Source organism: Lontra canadensis, unplaced genomic scaffold (genome assembly GCF_010015895.1).
Source record: "Lontra canadensis isolate GAN:19392208 unplaced genomic scaffold, GSC_riverotter_1.0 scaffold26, whole genome shotgun sequence".
NCBI lineage: Eukaryota > Metazoa > Chordata > Mammalia > Carnivora > Mustelidae > Lontra > Lontra canadensis.
In genome coordinates this window covers 17553420-17576454 of record NW_022631020.1, presented here as the reverse complement: position 1 = coordinate 17576454, position 23035 = coordinate 17553420, and the positions used below count along the sequence as shown (strand labels likewise).

The window sequence follows — 23035 nt, the reverse complement described above, 5'->3', positions numbered from 1 at the left end:
TATTTCCACCACTTACTAGCCCTGTGCAGATTGGATAAATTAATTTAATCTCTCCATGCCTCTGTCCTCTCATCTGTAAATGGAGAATACTAATAAGTACACCATAGGTTGTTGTACTTGGCAAAGAGAAAGCACTATACACATATTAATGACTATCAAGATTATTTCAGAGAATATCTGAAGGGCATTATAATCGCCCTACTCTCTGTTAGTACTATTAAACATTTACATATGAAACCAAGCGAAAGTTCTCCTGTCTTAGGTCACAGAAAACAATCCTCTTGCTACTCAGATAAGGAAAAGATAAGGAGGAAATCCTTTCTTCAAAATTAGCCTTAAATGACACAAAGATTTCACCAATAATGTAAGTATCCACTTGACTTTTAGAGGCAAGGCATTCTATTTAAATCTACATGTTTCAATGAAAATAGTCCAATGAAAACACATACAATAATAGCAGCTTATTCTAAAATATTAACATAATCTGAAACACTGCTTTATGAGCAAAATACATACTTCTGGGGTGATCTGTTATCAACTTCAGCCTTCAGTCGTAAATTCTCCCTCACCAGGCCACCGTTTTCCAATTTCAATTTTTTATTTGCCTTTAAAAAAGAGTTGAAAATAATTAAGCACAAGCTAAAACAAGTACCTTGTAAAAATTATGTCATGAGCCATCTGTATTTTTTAGCGTGATATCAGAAAATTAAATACTAGCACATGGCCTTCAGAAACTTAAAATCATCACTGGGAATGACTTGTGAAACTGTGAACACAACAAAGCATTTTTAATCCATAATCCCAAAGCACTTTGCAATTCTCCTATCCAGGGAAATAAACAGAGCTATGTTAGTTATCTTAGAGTCATTAAAGGACTATACTAATGGCAATTATTTTTTTTCCTTTTCACATAAATGAATATTCTAAGCATGGTAACATTACACTATATGGAATCATTTGTAAAACTAATGCTAAGAGTTAATTCTCATGAACTCTGAGCTATAAGATTGATTTTGGGTTGCTACTTAAAAAAATAGTTTTTTAGTGATAACAAATCTAACATAATTAAACCAAAAGGCTTTCCCAAATGCCTTGGCCCACAACTTCTGGGGTTCTCAAAACTGGGTCAAATTTTTTTTTTAAAGATTTTATTTATTGGGGCACCTGGGTGGCTCAATGGGTTAAAGCCTCTGCCTTGGGCTCAGGTCATGATCCCAGGGTCCTAGGATCAAGCCCTGCATTAGGCTCTCTGCTCAGCAGGGAGCCTGCTTCCTCCTCTCTCTCTGCCTGCCTCTCTGCCTACTTGTGATCTCTGTCTGTCAAATAAACAAATAAAATCTTTAAAAAAAGAAAAAAGATTTTATTTATTTATTTTGACAGAGAGAGAGAGATCACAAGTAGGCAGAGAAGCAGGAGGGGTGTGGGGACAGGAAGCAGGCCCCTTGCTAAGCAGAGAGCCTGATATGAAACTAGATCCCAGGACCCTGAGATTATGACCTTAGCTGACAGCAGAGGCTTAACCCACTGAGCCACCCAGGAGTCCTGGGTCAAAACTTTCTAATAAATTCTAAGAATTATCTTTTGATTAAAAAAAAAAATTCCAACTATGACTTTCTTTTTGAATTGTCTGACACCTAAAAATTGTCTAACAAAACATTAATTGCTAGAAAATTTAGAAGTTAAATATTGATTCTATACAAAAAGCAGTGTGCCTCAATTTTAGAGTCTTCTTAAAAGCTATTTAAATTCCTCAGTCATGGCATTTTTTAATTCCAAAGAATAACATTCCCTAGCCTAGAAACCAATCTCACTAACTTGGCAAGAGAATTGTCTTTTGTTTGACTAGAACATTGACATCTAAAACATTTTAAAGTGAATGGGTCACAAAAACTACTGTCAACAAAAAGGCTTAACCCAAAATACTTAAAAACAGATTTCAAAATTCTGACAGATGTTTTTGACTAATTTCCAGAACTTCTGACTATATTGCTCATCCACCTACACACAAATATCCTAGGAGGATGACAAGAGAGGAAGGGCAAGAACATTCTTCTGGGCACAAAGGCTAGCTAGCTCTTGCACTTACACTCATGTAGGTTCTTTCTGGGCTCTTGAGCAGCTGCTTATCCTCGTGGTTGCAAACCAAACAGTACTGTGGAGGGTTAATTCTTTAAGTGACTGATAAACACTATTACTGCCCCTCTGAAGATGCAAGGAAAATCATTTACAATGAATTAAGCTTTCAAACATAGCACCATAAGAGGAGGCACTTAGTGAATGTTTTTTGATGATGATGATAAGCTTAAATTAGAAACTCATTTGATTTCTTTTCCCCATCCCTTCCATACTGTATCACTACATTTCAAGATCTTTCACCAGTACTGTGGCTCTCTAATATCCTCATTAGGAGCTGGCTGGTTCCTCAATGGTATCAGAGGTATTTTCTTCCCCCCCACCCAACCATCAAAGGCATTTTCAGTTTAGGTGGGTCAAGATTACAAAGGGCAAAGTTCTGCCCATTTGTTGCACCTAAAAGAGTAATGAAGACTTCAGAGAACTATTTTGCATTGCAATACTGATTGGGTAAGGATACTGGCCTCATAATGGTTTCAAAATCTACCTAGGCCTTGAAACATCAGAAAACAACTCCATTTCACTCATGCTATGCAGTCTGAATCTCTCGTACTCCTGTATTTGTTATTTTGTACTTCACACTCAAATTTTGCTTCGTTTGTGTCCTAGTTTATTGCCTAGTACTACATAATACCACCACCAGGCATCCAAAATGGGCTTATTAAATATCCCAAATAATTCTGAGGTAGCTTTGGGTATTGAATTTAACACGTAACCTTTAAAAGAGCAAAGAAAAACTGTGTTTTATGTACTTCTCTTTCACATAAAAACCCCTACACCACTTTTACAAGCCCAGAGTAATATCTTCATACAGATCCTCATCTTCAAAGAAGCATTTTATTGCCAAAAACTTAAATGAAGTTTAATAACTATAAAGGAAACCACGTAGAACTTAATAATAGCTCAAGAATACGAAAGGAAGTTAAAGGGACATTGTAGATTAATGGTATTGTAACTTTCCAGCTATCTTTCCTTTTTATATGCTCTTCTGGAAACCAACAGGCTAATGTTGGCCTTCAATACCCAAAGAAACTCCACACTTCCCTAAACTTGTTACAAATTTAGTGCAATTACATCTGTAGTTTCTTTTTTCTCTGAAAGCAAGAAGTTCCCTTCTTTCATTTTGGCCTTTTCTGAGCTCAAACAACATTTATTTTAGAGGTAGGTATGTGAAGATGGCTTGGTATTTACACTAAATTGCAGACTTCTATGTTACTTAGCTTCACAGGATCTAAGGGTCAGTATGTGGTGGTACTTCTTTAAAGAGCTCATTAATGATTTCAAGGAGACTGGATTTAATAATTCCACACAATAACAATAGTTTACGGGAATGCAGACAGGTTAAACGGGTGGTTGTGGACATGGATACCACAAAACCATCTCCATTCAGCACAGGACTCCACTGTGGATACACTTGAAATGAAAGCCAAAGGCTGGTCCCTTTGGCCAACAAAACCCTCCAGCGCTTGGTTGTAACAAGCTTTCATACTGATGACAGGGATCTCTTTTCTTTTCCTAGACTGAAAATCCTAGAGGTTGCCTTTCCACCTATGCTTTATCTTGTTGGATGAAAGGAAGAATAAATGAAGAAAATGAACCCACTCCATAAGCTACAATACTTTTTTACATCGAGTATTTTAAAGCAACTACTCAAAGCTTCCTTGGAATTAGTCATTAAGTCTTTAACTACTTACAATCTTAAAAATCAGATAAGGGTAGTATTAGAAAAGATATGTTCTAAACATTCCATTTTATAGGTAGGGAATTGGATACATGTTCATTTTCATTCATATAGGGCAGTCACTGACACAAGCTTAAGAAAAAAAGTAAGGCAAAACACAAAGAGGGGTATAGAAACACATCCTTTAAACTGATGTCACTCTTGTACAAGAAGACGCAAACTCATACAGAAGCACGAGTCTCCAATTATGGTCACAAATGGAACGACCTGATAGTTCTTGGCAGCTAATGACATTCAAGAAGGAAAAAGTTCTACTGTTTAAATGCTCTTCCAGAGATTTTTGTCTTTCCTCCAAAATCTTCTAATGAGTGAAGTTAATATGGCTATTTTTACTTTTGAAGGCACTTGAATTACAGAATTTTAAAAAACAACTACAGTAGAATTTTAAAAACCACCACTACTTACTTCCTTTAACTTATCCACATCATCTTTTACTTTTTCATAGATTTCATTAGCTGTTCTAAGTTTTTTCTTCCACTCTGCTACAGTTTCTGGGTCGATTTTACTTGGATTTTCTGCAACTGGATGCTTGTCTTCATTTTGGTTGCCTTGCATCAAGGTTAAAGGATCCAGAATAGTCTTAATCTGTGACTCCAAGCTGAGATTTTTACTCTTAAGATCTTCTACTTCCTTCTGCAGACAATCTATTTCATCCTGAAAAAGAATCACATGACCATTAAATAGACACAGATACTAAACACATATGTATGTTAAATTGAGGTCAATGTGTTTTTAAAATTTTATACTCAAAATTCTGTAGGTACACAGATGCATCAGAATAGTTTAATAAGCAAAAAGTCACATAGAGCTGAAATTCTCAAAACGTATTTGACTCTGATAAAAGCGGGCATTTCCACTGCCTTCATTTTAATTCAGTGATAGTTTGGTTAAAAAAATAAAAATGTTGGGGTGCCTGGGTGGCTGCGTTGGCTGAATGTCTGACTCTTGATCTTAGCTCAGCTCTTGATCTCAAGGTCATGAGTTCAAATCCCGTACTGGGCTCCACTTACTTAAAAAAATAAATAAAATAAAATAAAAATTAAAATGTCAAATCTTGAATTTTATTGAAGATAGCCAGAAAACAAGACAAGTCACATGAATTCAACAAGGAAGTAGACTCCACAGAAGAAAATTCTTAGGCATTTTTAACTGCTTTAGTGAGAGGAATTAAAAAAAGACAGTGTTGGGGCGCCTGGGTGGCTCAGTGGGTTAAGCCGCTGCCTTAGGCTCAGGTTGTGATCTCGGGGTCCTGGGATCCAGCCCCGCATCGGGCTCTCTGCTCGGCAGGGAGCCTGCTTCCCCCCTCTCTCTCTGCCTGCCTCTCTGCCTACTTGTGATCTCTCTCTCTCTCTCTCTCTCTCTCTCAAATAAATAAATAAATAAATAAAATCTTAAAAAAAAAAACAGACAGTGTTGATCAGGGTCATAATAGTTTTATTTGATGTTTATATTTTTGCTTCTGCATTTGAAGTAGGAGTGTAACCCTATACCATGTCCTTCTACTTTCCACTAAGAATACGTGCAGTTAATTTTTAGTTTTACTTTTAACTCTTCTACATTCTGGTTCTTCTATTACCACTGTGACTATTTTAAGTAATAGTTTTCCCTATCTGGAACTGCTTACTGTCTTAAATCTAATTCCTAAACATTTGGTCTAGAATTCTTTTATGTGATACCACTTACTAATCTATAGTAGATATTTCATCTTAAACTAAGATCATTAGAAATTCTGTTGTTAGAAAATAAACTCCAAGTAATTCAATAGCCAGTGAACTCTTTAAAGGATTAATCTGATTAATACCTAAGTATGATAAATATTAAGTATGTAAGAATACATTTTAGAGTTAACAGACAGTACTATTTACTATTTTAAATTGCAGTACACATCAAGTTAAATAGCGTTATAAATAAGAAAGTAAGTTTTTTGTTGGAATTAATATATTAATGAAAAAACAAATATGAATAGGAAAACATATATGAACGAACATTTATGCAGTCATTTATTTAATCCCCACTTTATTTCAAAATATTTTTGAGGCAACTGAAAGCAGTTTCCATGCATATACTTTAACTTAAAAATATTCTATATTAAAATAAGAGATTAATAATATTCCCTCTGGAGTCAACATAAAATAACAACTGGGCTTAAAAACCGCGCATATTCCAGGGGTACCTGGGTGGCTCAGTCGGTAAAGCATCTGCCTTCAGCTTGGGTCATGACCCCAGGGTCCTGGTATTGAGCCCTGCATTGGGCTCACTTCTCCCTCTCTTGCTCCCCCTGCTTATGAGCACTCTCTCTCTCTGTGTCAAATAAATAAGTAAAATCTTTAAACAAACAAACAACAAATAAACATATTCCATTAGCATGAAGCTAATTTGGAAAATTTCCATCACCATATCAAATTGGCTTCACAAGAAAGAAAACTGCTGCACAATGTCACTAAAATGTGGTATTTAAAAAAACTAGGTACATACAAGCAGAGTTAAACAGTAGTTACCCAGGGTGGGAAGGTAGAGGAAATGGGGAGGTAGGAGAAAGGAGATGGGTTAATATGTACAATGTTGTAGTTATATAAGATAAGTAAGTCTAGATATCTCACATACAGCATGATGACTACAGTTAATACTGTACTGAATACTGGAATTTGCTAGCAAAGTAGGTTTCAGGTGCTCTCACTACAAAAATATAAGTAGGTGAGGAGACGGCTATGTTAGTTAGCTTGACTGACACAATCCTTCACTATGGATATATGTATCAAAACATCATGTTGTGGGCACATAAATATATGCAATTTCTTAATTTTTTAAAAAGATTTTATTATTCGGGATAGAGAGAGAGAGAGAAAGAGTTCAAGTACAAGCTGGGGGGAGAGGCAGAGGGAGAAGGATAAGCAGACTCAATTAGCAGGGAGCCCTGCATGGGGCTCCATCCCAAGACTCTGAGCCTATGAAGTTATACACTTAGCCGAATGAGCCCCTCAGGTGCCCCAAATATACAAGATTTTTATTTAAAAAAAGCAAACAAAAACAAATCTCACTGATTAACATTAAAAAAAGGAAAATAGCATATTTCACACTAAAATCTCTCCACTGGTAGCTGACATAGGTATATTTATTTTACGAAAACTAATCAGGCATAGAATTATCAGGGAATTTATAGAGAAGCAAAATGGAATGAAAGTTACAGTCACTGTTTACCTACCAGAGCACTCATCATGTCCTGTGGGGGCTAGAAGACTGACTTTCACAAGAGGGTTTCTTTTCTCTCCCAACTTGAGGGAGCAAATAAAATGATGTGTCTGTTTAGGACAAATTTGGAATTAAAAAAGGGAAAAGAATGCTTATATTTGTTCCTGTCTTCTATTTGAAATAGAAAAGGGAAAAAGAAAAAAAAAAGATCAACTAAGATATTAAGTAGGCTCCACAGCCAACATGGGGCTTGAACCCAGGACCCTGAGGATCAAGCATCACATGCTGCCAGCCAGGCGGCCCTCAGACAAGATATTTTTAAAATGGCACCTGAAATAAGATTTCATTGGATGTTTACTCTAAAAAGTCCAGGGATTCGGATACCTCAGTTTTAGCTTGAATTCAAAGCTGTCCTAATTTTAAATTATAATTACTATTTACCTCATACTCTTTGTGGAGTAACTCAAGTCTGGTTTTCCGAAGGTGCTTCCTGACTGTATGGCTTAGCATAGGTTCACTTTCACTTGTTCCTCCTACAAGGGGAAAAAAAAAATCGAACTTTCATTCTGATTTAGGCAGTATGAAAACAAAGATAAATGGTTTTCTTATTGTATTATATAGTTCTCCAGCTAAATTTGTACCCTTTCCCTTACATACACACTTGGGGCTGCCACCTAACGCTTTTTTCTAGCTCAATCTTGAGAAAAGATAAATATCAAATAACACCATAATACCCTCAGTAAAATATCACAGGTGTTCATTACCTGTGTATCTTATTATAATAAATTCAATGAGGCAAAGGCTATATTTTGTTAATTATCAAATATGGATTACTGCAAAATCTGAATACCAGACAACTGTTAAATGATTATAAAACTAATGATTATATTTATATTTAACCAATTAACATATTATCTACATTATCTATATTTAAATTTCACATAAGTAATTATCCAATGCTTATACACACACACACACACACACACACACACACGCATGAGTTCATATTATGATATATATATTATTATAACCAATGTATTCAAACGTACCTAGATACTGATAACACAAATGAAAAGATTAATGCATCTTTTTACTGAATCTAACAACCCAGTTATGATAGATTATGAATCACAGCATTAACTGTATGCCCATAACACAATACAAATATACTTAAAATGAATTCTTCCTGAGAGCTCTTCACCTATGCTGTGGTTATTTTCTTTGTACTTCTTAGTATCATGACAGCAAAGGCATCTTACAGATGTTCTTTTTCAGGACGTTCTATCCAAGTACGGATGAATGAGCTATTTTACTTGAATTAATTTATGAACTATCACTTAGATATCAAGGCAGGAGAAGCAACGTGAGGAGAAGCTGGGGAAAACACATTCAAATTATTTTAATCCTCAGAGTTCACAACAGAAAAATATTTCTTTACCGTATTTCACCCAGGTACCAAGAAAGAAACCTTGTAATAATCTCTGATTCCTTCTTTGGATTTCTTAGTTTCAAAGTCCTACTAGTTCTTCTTTTGTTCTAGTATATATCTTCCTTTCCATTCCCACTATAAGAATCTTACTAAGTCCATTTTCCCTAAATTGGGATTATTACAATCACTTCTTAGGTTTTCTGAAAAGTGTTTTCTGTACAAATGACAGATTCACTTTCAATTTTTCCTAAAGCAGAAACAAGTAAAAATCATTTTAATTTCTGTAATCTAAGAATTACAACTTACAAAATAAAATCCAAACACTAAAGAAGCTCTTTAAATACTTAATTTTTCAATGATCTTCTAGTTCAAGTTTTATCTCCCTTTTACCCACACTGGTATGGCACTCAGTGTTATTTTTTATCCTTAAACCAGATTCACGTTCTCCCTTAACTGGGTTTGAGCCTCTTACCTGACATACTCACATTGTGTCTCTTCCCTTCAACCCAACTCACATATCATCACCCAAGTAATATTCCTCAAGCACATTTTGGATTTTGCCACTCCCTTGTTCAAAACCATCAGCTAACTTTACTCTTCTATTCACCCACAAAGCAAGTCCCTGAATAAGTTTATTACTCAAGATTCTCCGCACTAGTCTCACTTTACTTTTTCAGTCTTATTTCAGTAGTCAGACCCAAACTAAACTACTGACCATTTCTAAAAACAGGCTTTGTGTTTTCCAACTTCTAATCCTTAGGTCATACAATTTCCTCTGTATGAAATGCCCTCCCTAATCTTTACCAGTTGAAATTTTATCCACTCTTAAATCTTGTGAAGCCACCTGCTTTATGAAGCCTTTCCTGATATTCCCAGCTGAATTTCCTTGCCTGAATTCTATAGGCCTCTTTTGACCTTTAGCATCTGCTGCTTTAAACCATTAATATTTTAGTCCACATGCATAGCCTCTACCATAATGTTAATTCCACAAGGCTCTAAGATTTTTCATAGTGGCTTGTGCCCCTCCTGTGTTCACTTACAGATTATGCAAATGACCAGTCCATCCAGGATGACAGAGGCAAAATGACGTTAGTGAAAATTGTCTATTTTAGTCTTTCTCCAAATATACAATATTTAGAGATTGTTTCAAATCTGTTTTTGTGTGTTTATAAAATAGGCCCTTACCAATAATCTCTTTGCAAGGATTTTCAGGCGTGATGGGGACTCTGCAAGCTGGACACTGGCTATTATTCTTCAACCACAAATCGATACAAATTGAACAAAATACATGGTTGTTGATGCATATGACAGGCTGGCGTACCTTTGAAAAAAGAAACATTACTTTTAGTACAGGGCAACAGTCATAACTAGAATCCCAATAGGTTTAGTTCAGAGCAAACTCTAGTTTGCTCTAGTTTCTCTAGAGTATAGCAGAGTAGGTGTTTTAAAAGGAAATTATTCAGGATTTATAAAAACACTGGTTTATAACTTAAACAACAAACAATGCTGACAGAAATAATGACATATACTAAATATAAAAATCATTGACTCCATTTATATAACCACAAATACTAATACATTTATATAGTCTTATATTTTACAAAGGGCTTTCACATGTATTTTCTCCATGTTTTTGTTTGTTTTAAAGAGTCCTGTGAGGTAAACACAGTAAATACACCTCACAAATAAGGAAACCAAACTGTGAAGAAACCAGATGGTTCGGTCGGTCAGGAGTAACTAAGTGTTTTGACTGTGTCTAGTTGTTTTATAAGACAAAATAGAAGAAAGAAGTTACTTTAGTTTTCTACCTGATATTGTTTGTTTACACATTTAATGTCTCTCTCTCCTATTAGAAAGGAAGCTTCATGAGAACAAGAACTTCCTTCATTTCATTCATTCCTAAATCTTTGATGCCTAGAAGACAGCCTAGTACACAGTAGGTACTCAATAAAAACTCATCGGATTAAGTAAATGCTATTAAGACACTAATTAGTTAGGGAACTGCCGGAGGTAATAATAACTTAATGTTCTTCAAGTAGCAAAAATTTTAAAATAAAAACCGAAATGACATGGAAATGTTTAGGCTTTCACTTGATTCACAAGGTAATGTTACTGTGGGACTCAAAATACCTTTAGCATTTTCAATATTTTCCTGTTCTAATAATAAAAATACCATTTTACAGTCCTTCTACACTAGAGATCAGAAGATTAAAAGGAAACAGAGAAAGTACTGGGAGAAGAGAAAGAACCACCACAAACTACTTTTTTTTTTAATTATGTTCACTTAGCCACCATATAATACATCATTAGTTTTTGATGTAGTGTTCAATGATTCATTAGTTGCATATAACACCCAGAGCTCATCACAACATGTGCCCTCCTTAATACCCATCACCTGGCCACCCCATCCCCCAATCCCTTTCCTCTGAAACTGTAAATTTGTTTCCTGGAGTCCAGAGTTTCTCATGGTTTGTCTCCCTCACTGATATCAACCCCTTCAATTTCCCCTCTCTTCCCCTATTGTCCTCCGTGTTATTCCTTATGTTCCATATATGATTGAAACTATGTAAGTTATCTTCCTCTGCTTGACATTTGACTTAGCATAATCCCCTCAGTTCCATCCATGTGAATGAGAATGGTGGATACTCATCCTTTCTGATGACTGAGTAATATTCTATTGTATATATGGACCACATTTTCTTTATCCATTTATCTGCTGAAGGGCATCTCGGCTCCATCTACCGTTTAGCTATTGTGGACACCGCTGCTATGAACACTGGGGTGCAAGTGCCCTTCTTTTCACTTATGTCTGTATCTTTGAGGTAGATACCAAGGACTGAAATTGCTGGGTCACAAAGCACCTTCTACAGAGAAAACGCTTGAGCTGCTCTATGTCTGCCTCAGAAAGATAATGAGTATTCATTAATTTGAAATGGGGCTCTACTTTCAAAGAAATCACAGATGTATGGCGATCCATGAAAGGCAGGAAATCATTTTAAGTCTCACTGTAAAGAACTCCATGGTCTTAGCCTGGCTTTCCAAACACTAAGATGCTCCCTTATGAACATTAACATAAGAAAACTAAACAGAAAAGATGATTCAGCATGAAATTAGAATTCCTTATGGAGAAACCAATTCTAATTCGTTCAGTTCAACTAATCTGAATGAATGAATGAATAAATGAATAAGACCATGAAGGACAGCTTCCCATACTCTTCTTCCAAAGTGCTCCTATCTACAGCAAGGACTGAATGCTTATCTAGAAGGTATTCCTGGTCAGAGTCTCAAGAGGCAGACAAGTCCAAATTTCCTTTACAGGTTCTGTTTTTTTCCTAAAAACTCATGTAATTTGTCCAAGCTCACCATTATATATTTGTGGGTGTTTTCATTTCATCTTCAGTCATGAAATACCTTTTTTTTTTTTAAAGAATTTATTTATTTATTTGACGGACAGAGATCACAAGTAGGCAGAGAGGCAGGCAGAATGAGGAGGAAGCAGGCCCCCTGCTGAGCAGAGAGCCTGATGAGGGGCTTGATCCCAGGACTCTGGGATCATGACCTGAGCCAAGGGCAGAGGCTTTAACCCACTGAGCCACCAAAGCGCCCCAAGTCATGAAATGTTTTAACAAAAAAAAAAATTTCTCAAACTAAGTACCAGAAAGATACTGCCAAATCTATCCTATAGCTTCCTGCAACACACATACACACATACACACACACAGCCTAAATTACTATAATCCTCCTAGAAGTATGTGTACCCCTAAATCAAAAAATTCAACTAAAGAAAGAAAAGTTATTTCCCTGGACTTTTAGAGCAGTGATTTAATCAATCAATTAATTTATTTATTTTTAAAGTCATGAACTGATCTAAAATGGGTGAAAGCCAATGGTCAAAACATAAAACTGCACATTTGGAAAGATTCAAGATGCTCTCCTGCTTCTTACAGGCTTCCCTCATTAGAAGCACATTTAAAGGCAATCAGTATTTTCTATGTAACTGCTTCCACAACAAAGGTTAAATATCTCCCCAATCTAAGAAATGGGTTTGGATAACTCAGTGGTTGGTGCTATCATTAAATAAGGTGAGAAAGATGGAGGAAGAGAAGGTCTGAGAATCACCAGCATAAAAAACGATGGCATTAAAATTGATAGGACTAGAGGACAGCCCTCCATGGGCAGAGTAGCTGTGGACAAGGCATTCTATCAAGCAGAAGAAGGAAAGAGGAACAGCCAGCAAAGCGAACTAAGAAGGAGGGTACTGTGCTAGAGGACAGGAGCATGGTCTTACAGAAGGCAAGAAAAGAGACTTCCAAGAGGAAGACAGTGGCCAAGCATGTCAAATAATAGGAGAATGAGCTTGGGTGGCTCAGGCAACTGTGTCAGACTCCTGATTTCAGCTCAAGTCATGATCTCAGGGTTATGAGATCAAGCCCCATGTCAGGCTCCTCACTGGGCATGGAGCCTGGGAAAGAAAAGGAAAGGAAAGGAAAGGGAAAGGAGTGGAGGGGAGGGGAAGGGAAAGGAGGGGAGGAAAGAAAGAAAAAATGAGCTTGATATGGACCAGAAATGACTATGGGATTTAATTATATGGAAGTCGCTGTGATCTTACTGACAAGCACTGTTTCAGTAAATGGTAAGAATGGAAACTTGACTGAAGGCTAAGAGACAGTGACAACAGAGAATATAGACAATTCTTCATGTTTTGCTGTGAAGTAGTGAGCGTAAGAATTAAGACCATGGTAAGAGATGCCAATGAGAATGATACAGTTAAGAGAGGATATTAATGATGGAGGAAGAAGAGGAGGGATTAGAACCATAGGCAGCAAAGTCCCTAAAAAGTCAAGAGGGAATAAAATCCAATGCACAAAGCAGAGGTTTTGGCTTTTAAGGGACTGAGGATCTGTCTTTCATTGTAACAAAAGGGAAGGCCAAGGGTGTCAGAACAAATGTAGAGGGGTTAGAAGATCTGTTGATGGAAAAATGAGAGAACTCATGTTCTAACGATTCCAACTGCTTATATTTTAATCATTAAATATGAGAGGTTACCAGCTGAAAGTGAGAAGTGAGTATCAATATCAACTTGAGAAAATAGAATAAAGCAGCTATTTTGAAAAGCAAGAAAGTAAATTTACTAGTAATTTACAATATAGCAGGATTGTCAAACACTGTTGAGTTCCTATTTGAGATCTGTAATTTTTACTATAAACAAAAACCAATTAACACAGGTATGTATTTTTCTTACCAATTTTTACCTATTCGGTTTCAGGCAGGAAGCAAATAAGTAGATGGGTTAACTCAGAGCTGGATTTTTGCCAAGGCGAGAGAGAAAAGGGACTGATGATAATAAATGACCATGGCTAACAAGGGACATGAGTATATGAATGGTAATGATGACAATGAAAAAGTGACATTCATGGAGTCAATGAACTGGTCTTGATAAGGCTGAAGTAATGCTGGAGAGTAGGTATGATGAAAAGAGGATCAGAGTAAGATGCTTAGAGTCAAAATACCAGAGGTGGTACAGCTGCTTTCTTTAATGTTTTTTTCCTGGGCCATCTCATCTGGCATAGTTCTATTTCCTCTCTTAATCTCATGTATCACATGATGTTAACATCTTTTCTATGACAACTCCTGAGAACCCTCTGTAACTGGACCTCAGTAAGTGGCAGAGCTTAGGCTTTGAGAGACAAACCTGGGGCTAACTCCACCTCTGCCACTTGAGCTGTTCGACCTTGAGTAAGCCTTTTAGTTATAATGAGCATAGGTTTGTCTCTGAAGATAGTGGCTTAGTATACTTTTCATCCAGGCATTAAGATTTAATAACATGAAGATAAAAACACAGAGGGTTCCAGATAGCAATCCCTCAAAAAAAAAAAAAAAAAGAAAGAAAGAGAGAGAGAAGGAAAAGAGAAGGTATCAGTATTACTGTATCTGTGCCTCGGAGCCAACTCCATATAAGGCTCTTGTAGCTGCCTCAATCATAATATGTCCAAACCTAAACTTTGCCTCCTCTACTCCTTATCCAAGTTAATAGCACCACCACCTCATTACTTTAACTAAAATACTCAGCGCTCTGACTGGCCCTTTTTACTTAGCCTCACCATCCAGTTGGTCACCAAATCCTGGTATCATATAACAAGTCTAAGTGCCCAGAGATTTTAAGATGCACCAATATTTTCTGTACCACAAGAAAAAAGAATGAAAAATGCTGCCAATTACAAATGCAAGATGTCATCACTTGTAAGATATAGCCAGGTTTCAAAAGAGTTATAATGTGGAAAAATTATATCCCAGAATTGTTAAAATTTGGCAAATCTACCTCTAAATGTTTTTTGCTTTTACTTTTACCTGTCATGTATCCCTTCCTTTCCATCTTCACTTCAATAATGGGTTCAGGTTCTCATTCTTTTGCCCATGGATCTAGAGCAATGATCTCCTCCCACGCAAGCTTCCTGGCTTCCAAATATTCACTTCTGTCCACCTTTTTCTTTCTTTCTTTTTTTAAAGATTATTTACTTATTTGTCAGAGAGAGAGAGTATGCACAAAATCAGGGGGAAAGGGCAGAGGGCGAGGGAGAAGCAAGCTCCCCACTGAGCAAGGAGCCTGAAGCAGGACTTGATCTCAGAATCCCGGGATAATGACCTGAGCTGAAGACAGACGCTTAACCAACTGAGCCCCTGTCCACCTTTCCTACTGATGCCAGAGCTGTCTTTCTAAAATAGGAATTAGCAGCTTTCACTGCTCTCCTGCAAAACAGCAATGATTTTTCCCTGTTCACAATTCTAAGCATAGCATTCAAAGAGCATAATCTGGTTCGTAAACAGCCCTTTCATCTGCTATTTCAGTACTGATCTTCGATTTCAATCCTTGATATAACCTATACTTCAACCACACAGATCTACTTGATGTTCACCAAATTAATAGGAACAGGGGAGGCTCCTTGTTTATTGTGCTCTCATTTCTTAGGTTGACATAACCTGCTGGTCTCAAGCTTCCCCATCAAAATAGAATCCTCATCAAAATAGAATCCCTTCTACCTTTTAAGATGAAAATAAAATGCTACCTCTTCTAAAAGGCCTTCATTAATCCTTTTTAGAATTAACTGGGTCTTTGTCTGATTTGCGTAAGGGTATTCTTTCTGCACTGATTTCATGTTCATTTCTTCCTGAACGGTACTTGGAAAGTTGCTTACATCCTGCTTCCCTATTAGATCTCAGGCTCCTTGGGGGCAGCGGATGAGCACCCTCATCTTTGTGTGCACCAACAGCACTTGATATAATGCCTTGCACACTCTAAAAGTGAACTCTGATGTATTAAAATGAAAGGCTGAAATAATGTTCCTAAAAGCATCTCAGGAAGCAAAAAAGTCAATGGCCACTATGAAACTGAAAAAGCAGAAGTTTAACCTTCCCATTTAATACGCCAAATTCTATAGAAGAACCACCACAGGCAGATTACTTAGATCTCTCCGCTAAGACCATTGGTAATGCCACCACAGAAGAATCATTTTCACTGTCTGATACCTGGTATTGTCACTGCCATTGTGTTGGAGTTTTAAAACAGCTGACTAATTAATTTCTTTGGACCAAGTACTTACCAGATGACAATTTTTTTTAAGATTTTATTTATTTATTTGACAGAGAGATCACAAGTAGGCAGAGAGGCAGGCAGAGAGAGAGAGAGGAGGAACAGGTTCCCTGCTGAGCAGAGAGCCCAATGCGGAACTCGATCCCAGGACCCTGAGATCATGACCTGAGCCGAAGGCAGAGGCTTAACCCACTGAGCCACCCAGGCGCCCTCAGATGACAATTTCTAAATAATGGTTTAAATTTAGCTTAGGAGAAAAAAATCTATAAAGAAGAAATAACTACTAAAACAAATGACTTATTATTTATTTGACTATAACTTACAGGAGCAAAATACAAAGAATCTAGCCTTCCCTCAATTCCTGTCCACCCCTCTTCCTCTACCCAGATCCTGGGATATACAATACCCAAACACGCACATAATTTTCCTTAATATAATCTTCCTGAGATTCAGAAATAGTCGTAAGTTGCCCATGATTAGACTTTATATCCAATTTACTCTCAATGAGGTCTGTGGCAATAAAACAGTATTCTTATGAAATAAAAATATTGATGACAATGGCAAGTGACAAGTACAATTTCCAAACTCATCTGGAGTAAACACATCGAAATGATATTCTAGGGTAATACACCCTGAGGCTGGTGAGGAGGAGGAGGAGAGAGAGAAGAGAAAGCAAGGTATAAAAAGTGGGCCCTTCTCACTGGAATGGGCCTGAGGGGCAGTCCTAGGTGCAGAAAGATTAACCCTAAATCTGTAATTCTACTGAGTAGTTTTCATTTCTTTTATTTTAAGATGTTTCAGTTTTCAGAGACCCTACCACCAAAGCTCCTTTCTTAAAAAATAGATGTACCGGAGAGGAGTCAAAAGGGGTATTAAAGAGTATTAAAGAATACTCTAATAACCATATCATCCTTGACTCACTTACTAGACGTTACTATACATTGGTTTATTAGGACAAGGTTTCTCATCTTCAGCACTACTGGTATTTTGGACCGAGGAACTTTTTGTTGTAGGGAGCTCTCCTGTATATTGTAGAATGTTTAGCTAGCAGCATCTCTAGGCTCTACCCACTAGACATAACTAGCACACCCCTGGAGTCAATCAGAAACATCTCTAGGCATAGCCAAATCTTCCCTGAGGGATGAAATCCACTCCCACCCCTTTGAGAACCACTGGTCTAGGATATTTACATGAATTTTCCTAATACCATGGCCCTGGTAGTGTCAAATTCATTTTCAGCTATGGAAACTGAGACTCAAGGAAATAATAATACAGGTTGTAAGTAGCAGAACCAGTATTTAAGCACCATCCAATGTGACTCAACTGCAAATTGAGTGGTCTTTCAAGTAAGAAATAGATTTTTCTTCCTTAGGCAGAGTTAGTAAACAATAGTCTGAGAGGAAAAAAATGGAGGGCACATGCCTGAAAGAAGCAAAAGATTACAATCAAGACTTTGGGATCAGTGGGGGCTATAGGAAAGGGGGAACTGATAAAGGTGATGGGAGGGAAAGACAACTTAACCAAATGCCTGGCAATTACACTTAAAGTCAACTCCTCTGTTTTTTTATCACCTTTGCTAGAGACTAGAGCTAATCTTTCTTCAAAGAATATTCCTTCTTGCACCTATGTCAAAATTTTATGGGCTTCATTAGACAAGACCTAGAAAGACTGTGAAAAAGAAGGCTGAGGTATAGAAATCATGGTAATAGCTCCCCCACTATCACCAACTTTGGGAATTTGGAACTTTTCTAAATAAAATTTCTGGATTGTTTTTGTTATGTTTCAAGAAATATTTGGCTCTGGATCAAAATTTTGGTCCTAGAACTTTAAAACTGTGTGATCCTGAGAACTAAGTTCCTTAAATGTCTATTGGTCCAGGTCCCCATTTCTGTCTAGGTAAAACGAAAGGTAATACATTTTGTCCCACCTTTATCCCTCCTTAGAATGCTTTCAGTAATCTTATTTGTTTAGTAAGCATGCCAGCTATTACACACCAACTTTAAAATTACTACGATATATCAACACTTTATTTTAGTTAATTTTCTCTTATGCTCTAAGTATGTTTAAAAACCCACAACATTATTATACATTTTTTAAAGTGTCTGCATTCTTTAAACTTAATTTGGAAAAGAGAAAAATGTAGTCCATGTGGCTTTTTTCAAAGCAAATTACTTGTGACAGTTATGTACAAGGCTGGTTCTTGAATCCACTCCTGGGAACTAAGAGGCAATCAGGACTCCAATGTAGGCTCAGTGTACTGAGGCTGATAACATGCTGGCCAATCACCAGCCTCTGATGAACTCTGATGAATAAATTTAGTCAACCTAGAATGAGGACTCTAAGTTGCATAAAGCTTTATACCTAGCCTTACCTTGTCAACATTTTTAATCAATAATATGGGTGTAAAGCAAGACAAGAAGTCCTCCCAAGGAGGGGGATTCTTCTTGTAGTACTCTTAGCTGGAAACAGTCCACCCTATTACTGGACTCTATAAGAAACAGACACCCCACAATCGAAGGAAGCTGATTTCATCTCAGATTATTGCAGCCAGAAAGCTTGCCCTTACAAAAGTATAAATCTTAATATTGCAGAGCTACATAAAGCTTGATTCCCTTCTAAATGAAAGAGTTTATATTTAAAGATTTGCCATTAGGGTGCCTGGGTGGCTCAGTCTGTTAAGCCTCTGACTTCAGCTCAGGTCATAATCCCAGGGTCTTGGGACTGAGTCCCGCATTGGGCTCCCCGCTTGGCAGGAAGCCTGCTTCTCCCCCTCCCCTGCTTGTGTCCCCGCCCCCCCCAAATAAACAACAACAACAAAAAAGATTCACTATCATGTCCATTCATGCCAACACAATTCCATTCCACTTATATTTAAACCTCAATTTCAACTCCTTTCCAAATGATTTCAAAATACTCTCGCTTATCTATATTTATTTTAAAGTCTGGTATCCCAAACTGAACTAATACTCAAGTGAGGAATAACAATACAATATGCTAATGTTAAACACCATCAGAAGTCGAGCTGCTTGGCACTTCACTTCAGAACCTCCTACATCCTTTCATAAAACTAACTAGGGGCCACATGAGGAGACATGTCATTCATGGAAAAATGCAGACAAAGTCAACAAAGGTACTACATGCAACAATCATTTGATTTCACAGCATGAATCCTAGCTGAAGAAACAAATGACTGGAATTATCTAGAGATAAACTGGTCTGTAGCAATCTGGTGCCAGGACCAAAATGTCATTTAACAGATATCCTGAACTAGATGATTCTATATTTCTGCCTGCTGGCCCACTAGTCCAAGGCAAAGGGAAAAAATTAAGGAGGAACAGGCAAGAAAATGTGTTACACAAAACTCATCCCACAGGATGTATACCTACATTCTTCAAGCCACACAGAGCTCTTGTGATATTGGCAAGGTTCCTAAACATTGTTGGGCAGAGAATCCACCTTTAAGACTGAGGTAGAGACAGGCAGAAAATTCAAAATGTCTAAACTGTCTAATTTTAAGTACATTTATAAATACAAAAGGTAAAGTATTGACAATGTGCATACTTAGGCTATCTCCACTACTTCTTTACCTCTCCATCCTTCCCCATCCCAGTAAGCATCTCTATTTTCTATTTAGATTTGAGATCTCTCCTACCCCCACTTTCTCCTTTAAAGTAATATGCATTTTTTTTTTTTCTTACTGTGACCTTTCAGGGATAATGGTCCCTAATTCTGTTGAATAAGCAGAAGAAAAGGATCTTGCTGATAGTGAGATTTGGGGACAAATAATGAGGGTGGCAAAAGAATGGTTATCTGTGGGATGGCTAGGCAGAAAGGACCTTAAGGTAGATCTCAGAGTTGGCTGGAGATGCTGTGTCAGAGAGGTGGAAGTAACAATGGGAACAAGTTACTTACTACCCCAGGTTATGCTATCTCCAGTACCCCCATACCCCCACGAATTCAGTATGTGGGGAGGGTAAATGGCCCAAGCCTATCAGATTTGCTTTAAATATACAAAAAGCAACAGTTATATGGAACCAGTTAAAACCTCAGGACGTACTGTGGCAATTTCCAGAACAAACAGATATCACGCCATTGGGAAAGAAAATCTTCATCAAGTGAGTGCACTGCCTCAGAAAGCAACTGGGAAGAATAGTTACTTGAAAGGCCGGTTTCCTTATATGAGGGCCTGTCTCAGCACCCATACTAAAGGTAACCATTCATTGAATATTATTATGTCCCAGACCTTATGCTAAACACTAACATGAATTACTTGATATAATCATCCCAAAATGCAAGGAAAGATGTTGCTACTATTAACCATTCCCATCTTACAGATGAGGACACTGCTCTGAAAGAGGTTAAGTAACTTGTATAAGGTCATGTAACTAGTAAATGGAAGAAGCTAGAACTTACGCAGTCTGAACATAGAACTCAGGCCTTCAACTACCACACCTTTAGATGACAGTTTATAAATCATTCATCTTTTATTTGCAGATTTCATTTTAGAACACTGCTAACAAATACAGGGGAAAAAAGAAAGAAAGGAAGGGAGGGAAGGAAGGAGAGCCTAATGAGGTCTGCTCTCCTGAGTTTTTAGGAAGAAATCTACTGAAGACACAAATGATAATGATAGAGGTTGAAACCATAGACTATAAGCCTTCATTTTCTCATGTTTAAAAAGCGGGGTGGTGGTGGGGGGCAAACAGCCTGTCTGTCTCACAGCACTGGTAAGAGGAATTAATGAAGTACTTAAATACATACAAAAGCATTCTGTAATCTACAAAGCACTATACTCTACTAGTATCATTTCTGTTATACACAAAAAGCACAGATATGGAAAATCAACCAGGCAGAACACATTTTCAACACAACTACAAAAGGGCCTATTAACTAATGGAAACTAGATAAAAGCATAGAACTGAGACCACGTAAAAATTATTTCCCAAGATGCTTCTATCAGCTTTTAATGCTTACTGCTGGGAGTATATTTACTCAGAATTTAACATATACTGGTGGCAACTTCATATCAGAATCCAAATGTAGACTAGCAAACACAAACATCACCTCCTCCTCCCAGCTATGTAAGTAAGGCAGTGGCAGCAAATGGCAGCTCAAATACCACCCTCCAGGCATCCCCTCCATCCTTGATTTCTCCAGTCAGAATTGATCAAGCCATCCCCTATATACCTTCACAGCACATCTGCTATTTCCTTGGCATTTCATTCTGAGGGATATCAAGTTATCAGTTGCTTCCAAGCCTGACTTCCTACTTCTTGAACTCAGTAAAATCACACAGAACCCCAAAGACCTAAGGCAGAGAATCATGTTGGCTGGCACTCAAATGTTTGCTCTATGAAGTTTGTACGTCTCAATTCTGAGTAGGTGGCTGTAGTTTCTGCATTTTAGGGTAAACACAGACACATCACAAACGTAATAAAAAAAAAAAATTCCGGGTGGAGAAAAAGCTCATTGTTCATATACAGTATCTTCTCCTTTCTTGATCTATGCGTTAAAGAAATGCTCTTTTAAAAACCGAATGGGAGGGGCGCCTGGGTGGCTCAGTGGGTAAAGCCTCTGCCTTCGGCTCAGGTCATGATTCCAGGGTCCTGGGATTGAGCCCCACATCGGGCTCTCTGCTCAGCGGGGAGCCTGCTTCCCCCTCTCTCTCTGCCTGCCTCTCTGCCTCCTTGTGATCTCTCTCTGTGCAAAATAAATAAATAAATAAATAAATATAAAATAACCGAATGGGAGGCACAAACGGAAACGGAAGGGCCGACGAATGCTTTAGAACCTTCAAAATCCCGTTTCTAATTCAGAACTACTCTGTCCTACCTAGTTTCACGAACACAGCCGGCACCTTCAGCAACACAAAGAGAGGGTATTCTAGCTCAAGGCTGATCCGTTCTTGGAAAAAAAGACCATGCCTCTCATTTTAAACACCACTCAGGGGCGGGTACTATTTACTTTTCACATTTTGAACCCAGAGCAAAGGCCACTCTAAAGGCTGGGTTAAGCAAAGGAAAGGAGGTTGGAAATGTTAAAGACTCCCCAGCTAGCACTGCGGGCAGGCCCAAGGACAGGAACACTCGCGCAGGGGCCTAAGGAATCCTAGGCAAGGCTCCCAGGAAACGTGCTTCAGTGGGCTTCACTACACGCCACACGGGTGGCACAGGGGCATAAAACACCGTCGTGATTCCTTCCTGACGAGGCCTCCTTCGACGCCGGAGTCGGCCTGGTGAGGCCGCCGGCGGACGCAGAGCCGCTTGGCCGCCCTCCCTTCAGACCCCAGGCCGCTGTCATCCTCCTCCAAAAGGCACACAGATGAACCTAGTCATCACGACGCGCTCCCTCCGTGCCCCAGGACGCGGCCTCCCGCTGCCTGAGGAGAACGCTGGTCAGCGTCTGCATACAGCTCGGCGCCTCACGCCCCGTCCCCGCCACACACGGAGACCGCCCTCGGCTCCGGACAGCGACTTCATACCCGACCCTGTTTCGTATTAGTGCCCCGAATCACCCATTACCTTCCCCAAGCAAATGTGGCACGTGATGGGCAGAGTGAGCGACAATGTAACGTTCTGCACAGTCTGAGCCATGGCAGCGTTCAGAATCCCGCCAACACGGAAGTCCCGCCGACGGCGGCTTCTCGCCGCGTCTGGGGCCGCGCGAGGCCGGCTACGGTAGCCCGGCAGGGCCATAGCCCGCCGGGAGAAGAAACGAAAACGCGCTTTCGAAATGCGCGGTCACCAGGGCTTTTCTTTCTTTCCGTCCTCCTTCCCTCCCACTCTCCCTTCCTTTCCTCCCTTCCTTCCTTTCATTAAAAAAAAAAAAAAAAAGAAAAGAAAAAGAAAGAAAGAAAAGAAAAGAAAAGAAAAAAGAAAAAAGAATTCCCGTGTTGGGGAGCTGCAAGATTCTTGAGAATGGGAAGGAAGGCTGTGTATTACAAGCATCCGTGGAG

General features: G+C 38.3%; 1 protein-coding gene across 1 annotated transcript in view; it reads right to left on the bottom strand.

The window, feature by feature from the left end:
- OBI1 (ORC ubiquitin ligase 1) overlaps positions 1-22737 on the bottom strand; it is a 42838-nt gene extending 20101 nt beyond the window's left edge. Inside the window, exons 1-5 of the mRNA XM_032864185.1 lie at positions 22602-22737; positions 9678-9813; positions 7505-7596; positions 4280-4528; positions 517-605 (exon numbers count right to left, since the gene is read on the bottom strand). Of these exons, the coding sequence (XP_032720076.1) occupies positions 517-605; positions 4280-4528; positions 7505-7596; positions 9678-9813; positions 22602-22673 (638 nt within the window). The 5' untranslated portion in view covers positions 22674-22737. The remainder of the gene's footprint in view (positions 1-516; positions 606-4279; positions 4529-7504; positions 7597-9677; positions 9814-22601) is intronic.
- Positions 22738-23035: the final 298 nt, after the last annotated feature.